Raw genomic sequence first — 9,686 nt, 5'->3', positions numbered from 1 at the left:
ACATACTTTGGATATGTTGTAAGGAGGGACAGGTCCTTGGAGAGGGACATCATGCTTGGGAGGGTGGAGGGACAGCGCAGGAGGGGAAGACCCTCTATGAGGTGGATTGATTCAGTAACTGGGATAATCGGGATGGGTGTGTCAGAGGCAATGCGATTGGTACAGGATAGAGCAGGGTATAGGGCTGTTGTACATAGGGTCGCAAACAACTCGATGGCACATAACAACAACAACACATGACCCTTGGTCTTTTTACAGAAGCTAATCTGAGTAAACAGTAGTGTAATTTTCTTTTAAAGACTGTATTGATTGGCTGTGGGAGTTCAAGAGCTGCACAGTTATGTGGTAGATAATGAGAGAAATCAGGGTTTTTGTAAGATTATGCTGTTGAGTTTCATTGAGGCTGAGACTGGATAGGCTGAGAGGAACTGTAAGGGCAGCAAGGCAAGCAGGAAGTTTTTCTTTAAACAGGGAGAAGATGATGTGAAAATATGAAATGCACAGAATGATAAGTTTAAGGGATATAAGGAGTTTCTGGGATGACTAGAAAATAGAGTTAGAGCTGGCGAGTGACAAGGGTTGAAGTTGGGGAAATTAACTGGGGTTGGGACTTTGCCTTATATGTCATTTTTATAGAATTTGCATAAATTACTTTGAGCAGAAAACTCATCCTGTTCCTACCACTGACTATGGATCTTCATAATTTGTCCCAACTTGCCTTTCTAATGTAATCACTAAATGTATCCAGGCTGATCATTACTTAAATCTTTCCATGTTTCTTAGCCATCCATGAAAATACACTTGGTAGCACATCTCTTCCATCATTTTTCCTTTGCATGAGTTCCTATAGTATATATTTTCTCCACAGTTAATATGAAACAGATGGTGACATTTAGTGCTAGTGTTGTTCATTTTTTGGTGTGTGCATGTATGTTCGTCTTTCTACATGCTCTTGTTTTCCTTAGGAGGTCAGTTACCATTTTGAACAGGGCAGATTTTTTTTCTGTCGATCTTCCCCATGCATTAAAGTGAACTTGGTATTCCAGGCCACCTTTTGCCTACTAAATGCCTCAAATCTTCCCTTGTGTTGAAACAATCCCAACTACCCATATATTTCCAATTGTTCCTATCTCTAGTGTTGATACTTACCCCCAGTTGAGACCAGCTATATTAAATGCTCAGTCAGCTGTTGTTACTTTGTACCCTAGAATCAGAATAGACCCAAAGCTGACCTTCTGTTGTGTTTTCAGAGCCAGTTAATCCCATGGGAGGAAATTGCCCATCCTTCTTCTGCAGAGCTGCTGGTGGCCTTGAACTCCAAGCCTTCGGGAATTACAGTGCAGGTTCTTTCCACTAGGCCACTGGAGCTTCCTCTCTGTCAATTACTTGAAGTAAAATTTTTGTGTGCATTTCCCTCTTCCTCTGCTATAGGAAGGTCTGGTAACATAAAACATAGGGAGTTATGCTGCTAACCCAAAGTGGATCTCTCTGGCATTTCAGATGCACCAGCTGCTTCACTGGAGAAAGATAGGCAGTCTCCACCTTGAAATAGGAAACCTATTGGAAGATCAGCTATGAGTCGGTTCCGATTTGACTGCAATGAGAATTTTGAGCTTCATCTACTGCATCCATTTTCTTAGTACACTGCACTACTAAAGCTAATACTATAGAGTTAATTTGTTTTCTGTTATCTCTTTGTGGTGGTGGTACTAATTTTCGTAAAGCCAGAAATAAATGTAACTGAAACATTTCGAAGTATTTCCATCATGATGTGAGACTTAAAATTATGGTTTGATTCATTCACCTCAGTTAAATTACTTACTGCATGCTGAATGACAAAAAAATCCTTTGTATTCACTCTTAACAGAAACAGTAATCATAAGACTTCTGGTTAGGTGGCATTGTATAAACTACAACTCCTCACCACCCTTTGAATGACAGATGTGGACTTTGCCCTATCCGCAGGATCTCTGCCCTGCACTACCCACAAGTGTTCTTCGTTTTCCATAGGGTTTTCACAGGTTTATTATTTCAGAAGTAGATGACCAATCCTTATAAAATAGATGGATGTTTATGAGGAATAGATGTATTTCACTTTAAGAAGACTTGCAGTTTTGACCCTGAAATTCCTTTAAGTAGATGTAATGAATCTGAGTGGAGGATTATTTAAATATTTTTAATATTTGTCTTTTCCTCAAAAGATTTAAAAATTTGGTACTTTTTTATAAAAATATAAACTAAAATAAGATTTTATTTAAAATTGACAACGGAACAAAATGCTCTTTTTTCCTCTGAAATTATTTCAGATATTATTTGCTATTTTCTGATGCCTTGTTGTTATGTGCCGTTTAATCATCTCTGAGGATAGTGACCCTATGATCAATGAAACTGAACTCTGCCTTACTCTATGCCATTCTCCTCATCCCTGATGTATTTTAGCCTCTTGTTAACAGTCACTATGTCATTCCATCCTGTTGAGAGTCTTCATTTCTTATGCTGACCCTCCACTTTTCTGAGCATGGTGCCTTTTTCCAAGAATAAGCCCCTCCTAACAACTCTCCAAAGTATGTGAGATGAAGTTTCACTACCATTCTTCCCTCCAAGACATACTTGTTTGTTCTTTTAACATTCGAATATATTCAGTACTCTTCTCCAGTACTACCACTCAAAGGCAACAGTTCTTCTGCTGCCATTCTTAGTCATTGTCCAACTTTCAGATAAATGATAAGTAAGTGAAAGGACCAAGATCAGGCACCCCTTAGTTAAACTTAGTTCTTAGCACTTTGTTGAGCTCTTAAACAGCAGATTTTTCCACTTCAATGCATCTTTTGATTTCTTGATTGCTTGTACCAAGGGTGTTAATTATGGTCCAAATAAGATGAAATTACTGACAATTTGAATCTTTTTTCCATCTGTCATGATGTTAACCTTTTGTCCCAGTGGTGAAGATTTCTTGTTTTAATGTTGAGATATAAACCTTATTGAGTGCTATTGTCAGTCCTCTGTAACAAGTGCTTCAAGTTCTCCTCACTTTCAGTAAGCAAGGTTGTTGATGAGTCTTCCTCCATTTCTGATGTCACATTCTACATATAGTCTAGCTTCTCAAATGTTTTGTTTAGCATACAGATGGAATATGTATCAAGAAAAGTATACAGCTCTGATTCACACTTTTACTGGTTGTAAACCATACTCTGTTCTCTTGATCTCTTGGAACAACAGCCTCTTGGGTTCTAGGTATAGGTTTCACATGAGCACAATGAAGTGTGCTGGGATTCCCATTCTTCTCGATGTTAGGCATAATGTGCTGTGATCTGCGTAGTCAAATGGCTTTTGTATAGTCAATAAAAATAAAGCCCAAAACGACATCCTTCTGGTACTTTTTGCTTTCAGCCAAGATATATCTGGCAACAACAATTATATTCCTGGTGTCACAGCCTCTTCTGAACCCATTTTGAATTTCTGGCAGTTCTCTATTGATGTGCTGTTCTAGCTGTTCTTTAGTAATTTTCACCAAGATTTTGCTTGCATATAAATGATATTGTTTGCCAATTTCTACATTCTGTTGGATCACTTTTTTTTTGAGAATAGGAACATATATGCATTTCTTTTAGTCAGTTAGCTAGATAGCTATCTTCCAGGTTTCTTGGCGCAAATTGGTGAGCACATCCAGGCCTGCATCTAATTATTGGCACATGTCAATTGGAATCCCATCAATTCCTAAAGCCTTATATTTTGCCAGTTACTTTTGCGATTCCTTTCTCTTCACATAGGATTATTTCTTAATGGAAGATTTCAAACTGTTTTGAGTAGTAAAAGAAAATAATGGCTGCAGAAATAGGATAGACTTATGAATTATATATAAGAGTCCTTAACTTTGAGAGGTTAACTTTTTGCCACTTTGTTTTTGCTACATTAGTGCCTGTTTTCGCTAATTGGAAAGAAACTTGAAGAGGGGTTTTACTTTGATGAAAAAGGAAAACTGCCATTCACCATTTATTTCATAGTGATCTGTTACAAAGCCAACGTGCACTCCCTGAGCAGTGTCAACAAGCTCCTTCCCCAGAAACTTCATTGGGTGGGAGGCTATATTTTGGGCCTGGGAATGTTAAAACAACCTTTCCGTATGTATAAATCAGGCACTTTCGGGCTGTTGCTCACCAAGCTTTTTTTTTCTGGATAGATTTAAGCCTCCAAACTTGTTTAGTATCTGAATGTGTTTCCTGTAGCACCAGCCGACTCCAGTGTTAGATTAACTAGATTTGAATCCAGCTGTTCCACTTTCTAACTGAGTAAAAATCTTGATGATGTGACTTTAAAAAAACCCAAAACTGCAATATTCTCATCTGTAAAATGGATTAGTAATGATTTTTATATCCTAAAATTATAAGAAGTTAGTGAATTAATACATATTACACACTTAGAACAGTACCATTTTAGTAATAATTGTTGGTGTTGCTGAAGGTCAAGAACTGCAGCCTTCAATATGGATTGAAGCTCAATATGAAGAAAATAAAGATTTTTACCACTGAGCCGATTGGCATCATTGTGAGATTGAAATTGTTCACAGCTTTAGTTTGCTTGGCTCCACAGTCAACTCTCTTTGCACCGGCAGCCAGGAAATCAAAAGATGTATTGCATTGGGAAAGTCTGCTGTTAGAGACCTCTTCAAAGTACTGAAGAGCAGTAATGTCATTCTGGAGACTAAGGTGTGCATGTTGCTCAGAGGGACTGGTCCTTGGAAAGGGACATGATGATCAGGAAGCAGAGGATCAGTGAAGGGAACAATAAGACCCTCAGCAAGGTAAATTGACGTAATGACTGCCACAGTGGACTCTAGTGTGAGGATAGGACAAGGTTCAGATCTATTGTTCATAGGGTCCCTGTGGGTTGTACTTGACTCAACAGCACCTAACAGCAACAACACATCTGCATTTACCAAAATGGATGTCACAGGAGACTCTGAGAATTGCACATAGAACATCAAGAGACCAAAACAAAAGGAAGGATTTCCAAGTTGAGGGAGATGAACAGAAGCGTTCAAAGGGCAGCTCAAGAAAGCAAACAGTGTATTATAAGGATATGTTCAAGGAGCTGAAGTTAGAAAACAAAAAGCAAAGAACTCACTTGGCATTTCTCAAGCTGAAAAATTGAAACAAATTCAAACTCAATCTCGAATGATCCAGGAAGCATCAAAAGAAGATGGAAGGAATACACAGAGTCACTGTGCCAAAAAGAATCAGCTGACACAGGACCATTTCAGGAAGTAGTTTTTGATCAAGAACCAATGATGAAGAAAGACCTCTAAGCTTCACTGAAGGAAAAGACAAAAGTTAGGACCCAGCAAGTAATGGAATACTGATTGACATGTTTTAACAGACCGTAATAGATTCGGTATTTTTACCATAAGTTTTTTTAAATAAAATTATGTCTGATGTCACTAATTTTTTATTTATTAAATATTATAGTAATTTCTCTAAATTCAGACATTTAGTGAATCATTACTTTTGGTCCTGTATCAACCCAAAGTTTAGACAAGAGTACATTCTGTTTAGCAACCAACTTATAGTTTACTGCTTGACTAATACACATACTCAAGCCTCAAAAATGTATATTTACAGCCACCCAGACTCAGTTGGACAGCTATTAAATTATTAAAAAACAAATTTCCTAATTTCCAGACTAGTTAGCCCATTGCTTTAAGTCATGAGAAATTTATTTATAAACTTTTAAAGTAAAAGCAAGCTCTTCAAATTTTGAATTTTGAGAAATTTCCTTCTAATTCCACAGTGTGAAGTATATGGAATTCAGAATGGCATAATTTTTTTTTCCTCTTCTCAGAAATCCTCACAAGTAAATTGTTGCAGAAACATGATTTCTAAAAATCCCTGAAGAGAATGTTCTTCATGAAAAGATATTCTGCAACAACTTTTAGAGTTACTAAAGCATATAATTATTAAGTTTGACATTCATTGTCTGTTTTGACACATACTTTTTTTCTCTTAGAAATCAGCAGTTTTGTTGGCATTTGAAGCTACTGTTTCCTCAGAGTCAAGCTGTGTACATAGAAAAAAGGTATTCTATTCCAATTCTTTATTATTCATTTATTTTGGTTTTTGTTCTGTGTTTTAAGAACAGATTTGGTTTTAAGCCTCTATTTAAAATAAATGGTAGAAAAAAAATAAAATAGTAGCCCAAATATTTATTAGTGGTAAATTAAATAGTCCAAGGTTGTTCGCATAAAAAAATGTGAAATACTACACAAAAAGAGTGAACTACAGCTATCTTTATCAACGTAATTGTATCTCGGAAATTATGTTGAATGAGAAAAGTAAGTTAAGGAAGAATGTATACGGTTACTCGGTGCCCTGGTGGCATAGTCCATATGAAGTTGCTCTGCTGACTCAAAGGTGCTGCCCCATTAGTGGCTCAAATGTACCAGCAGCTTTTAGGGAAAAGATAAGCAGTCTCCTCCCATGTGACTTACAGCTTCTGTAAGCCGTTTGCAGTTGTTATGGACTGTTGAGTTGAAACCAATCAACTGCTGACCCTCCAGCAAGTTTTCAGAGGCAGTACACATGGATTATATATTCATGATAAAGGAACATGACTGTTGTAAAACAGTGCTACTTATTTTCTGCATCTTTATCCTGTAAAATGATAATAGACATAGCAATGGTGGAAAGCAAAATGCTTTGTTTCTTGAGAAATTTGTAGCAATATTTTAATCTGACTTTGTGGATTAGAGTGAATAAATTGGAGTGTTTAGTAAAATTAGAATCATCTGAAATTTTTTAAAATTTTTTATTTCTGAGACTCACTTCTTGACTCCTTTCATATTTGAGCACAGGTGTGTGTTAAAAGAGGCTTCACATTTTTAATAATTGATTTATAGAGAGCTTCTCAAAATGTTGTTTTTTAAGACCTTGTTAAGTGTGTCCAAGAAGTCTTTTTGAACTTTTTTCTAAGGAATATTTTTTTAAAGGGATGTTACATTTTGCCAAGAATGAAATAAAAGGTCTGTGTTCAGTTATTTAAGAAAAATAACCCTCAAGATTTAGCAATTCTAAGTTAACACCTTTAGTAGAAAATTATAAATAATACTGTTGGGGTTTTTTCCTTCTCTTTTCATTTCTGGAAAGGGTACCAGATAATAAAACCATCAATGAAATCCTAAGAACTTACATTGATCCTGAAAAGTCTGATCCTGTAATTCGTCAAAGGTATGTTTAAAAATGTACCTATCTGAAATTACTAAGAATATTCAAATACTTGTTATGTATGTATGTATTACATGAAGCTATGATTTTCTTATTGTGTTCATAGTTATTAGTAAAACCATGAGGTTTTATTCACACGTGATAAATCATTATAATTGACTTTCTGCTTTATTTCCTTGGTATTAAATTAGTGTGGATTTGGAAACATTTCTGCCTTACTGTGTTCAGGTATTATTTAATTTTGACAATAACCAAGTAAGATAGTTTACCTGTTAATGAAGTATTATTTTGCAGATGGGGAAACTTCAGCCTTAAAATGGCTAAGTAATTTCATATAACTAATAAGTGTGCAGGTCAGGATTCATACCCAGCAGTCTGACATTAACCTGCATTCTTTATCCTAATTTTACAGCTGTCATTCAAGATGAACCAAAAGCTTGAAAATTAAAGTTCCTATTAACTACTAAAAATAGGATAGCATGTTTCTGCCTTGTCTTCATCAGACTCTCTGTCTTCTCTGAAGTACATTTTGCTTCCTGTCCAGACATACAGCATGAACAGAGTGACTAACAAGGCATAATAGAAAGATTCAGTCATGAGTATCTGGGTTAAATTAAGTTGTTAGCTATATAATCAGAGGAAGTTGCTTAACGTCTGGGCCTTGATTTTTCTATCGATAAAATGGGACAGCGCAGGAGAGAAAGGTCCTCTCTGAGGCAGAATGATTCAGTGACTGGGGTAATCAGGATGGGTGTGTCAGAGACAGTGCCATTGGCACAGGACAGAGCAGAGTTTAGGACTGTTGTACATGGGGTCGCTATGAGTCGCAAGCGACTCAGCAACACATAACAACAACAACAAAATGGGAATAATAATACCTACAAAATAAAGTTATTAGGAAGTATGAAAGAAATAATATAAAGTACTAGTATAGGACTCAGCACATAGCAGGTGTCATTTTAAAAAAGGAGAGATTGTTACTGGAATATTTGATATTAACATTTGTAACCTGCTTAGGATATGAATGTTTGGTTTGGTTCCAGAGTCACCTGATGTTTAAAATTTAGACTTTATTTTAAAATATCTGATCCTGTTTAAACCTCATTCTTGCTTTGATTCAGGGGAGTACTCAAATGGCTTAGAGTCTGTCTATTGTAAACCAGTTTTGGGGACTGCTGATATTGTTGAGGATTCCCCCCTGCCCCCCCAATATACCTGGCACGAAAACATTTAGTACTCTAAAGCTTTGGTTTTTGCCTGTGGTTTGTGATTTTCATTTTTTTGTATTTGCTAGATATTTGTCACTAAATAGAATTTTCAAACAAAATATATTGATTTTATTTACTAAAGTAGATATCTTTAGTTGAACCATTGAAAATAGAGAAAAAAAGATCATTTTTATTCAGTCTTTGCTAGAAATATCTTTAACTTCTTTTCTATATTTAAATGAATTTTTTTAGGTACTCTTAAATGCATACTCTTTATAAGACATTCCTAAACTATCTTGCAGATCAATTTTGTTTCCTTCAATATGACATTTTTATTTCAGGTTGAAAGCCTACATTCACTCTCAGGCTGGTATTCAAATTTTAATGAAGGTTGAATGTGTGCGACAGAATTTTGTAAGGTAAAAAAAACCTGCTCCCCCTTTCCATTATTTTAATTTTTTCCTAATTTTGTAATATAATTATGTGACTTAATTTGCATACCTAAGTAGTTATGCTATTTTATCCAGTTCACGCTAGATCAGTTTGTATGAGCAGTCTTAATTTGATTTGCTATGATATGGCTTAGAGGTTTAAGAGTCTAAGCTGGAGGGAAAATGGTTTGAGTGTCAGCTCTGCCTCCTACTGATTCTGCTATCCTGAATAAATGATATATAACCTCTCTTGCCTTAGTTTCCCCATCTCTAAAATGGGGATAAATAATAACTACTTAACACAGTAAATGCTGCTGCTTTTGCTGTTCTACTATTGCTACAGATAATGGATTCTTTAAAAAGCTACACAAAAAGATTCTGTGTCTAAGGAGGGATCTTAAACCCCAGGTTTCTTATCAACATGGGTCAGATACACTTTATGTCATGGATCTTCTATTATTGTAGCCACAGTGGCAGTCCATCTTGTTGGAAGTCTTATTTAAAACTAAAGACTGAGGGATACAAGGCTGCTTTTTGTTTTGTATAGTAAAGTCAGGACCAACTTTCAGTGGGTTTACAGAGGATGATAAATCACATGGAAAGAGATTGCCTGTCTTTTTCCTGCGGACCAGCTAGTGGATTTGAACCACATGCCTTTGGGCTGGCAACACAGCTTTTTACCATTCAGTCATCAGTTATTGTCTGTACTGACCTATAGATGACCCTCTGGTGGGTTTTAGAGACATTAATCACATGGGAGGACATTGTCCATCTTTCTCCAGTAGGAGCTGGTGGGTTTGAACTGTATACCTTTGCATATTCAGCACAGT

General features: G+C 36.1%; 1 protein-coding gene across 1 annotated transcript in view; it reads left to right on the top strand.

The window, feature by feature from the left end:
- ZNHIT6 (zinc finger, HIT-type containing 6) overlaps positions 1 to 9,686 on the top strand; it is a 46,310-nt gene that overhangs the window by 18,861 nt on the left and 17,763 nt on the right. Inside the window, exons 6-8 of the mRNA XM_006898380.1 lie at positions 6,004 to 6,072; positions 7,140 to 7,220; positions 8,767 to 8,844. Of these exons, the coding sequence (XP_006898442.1) occupies positions 6,004 to 6,072; positions 7,140 to 7,220; positions 8,767 to 8,844 (228 nt within the window). The remainder of the gene's footprint in view (positions 1 to 6,003; positions 6,073 to 7,139; positions 7,221 to 8,766; positions 8,845 to 9,686) is intronic.

Source organism: Elephantulus edwardii, unplaced genomic scaffold, assembly GCF_000299155.1.
Source record: "Elephantulus edwardii isolate Elephantulus edwardi_28Jun2011 unplaced genomic scaffold, EleEdw1.0 scaffold00227, whole genome shotgun sequence".
NCBI lineage: Eukaryota > Metazoa > Chordata > Mammalia > Macroscelidea > Macroscelididae > Elephantulus > Elephantulus edwardii.
Note: the sequence above shows the minus strand (reverse complement) of the source record. Positions and strands in the feature narration are given on the sequence as shown.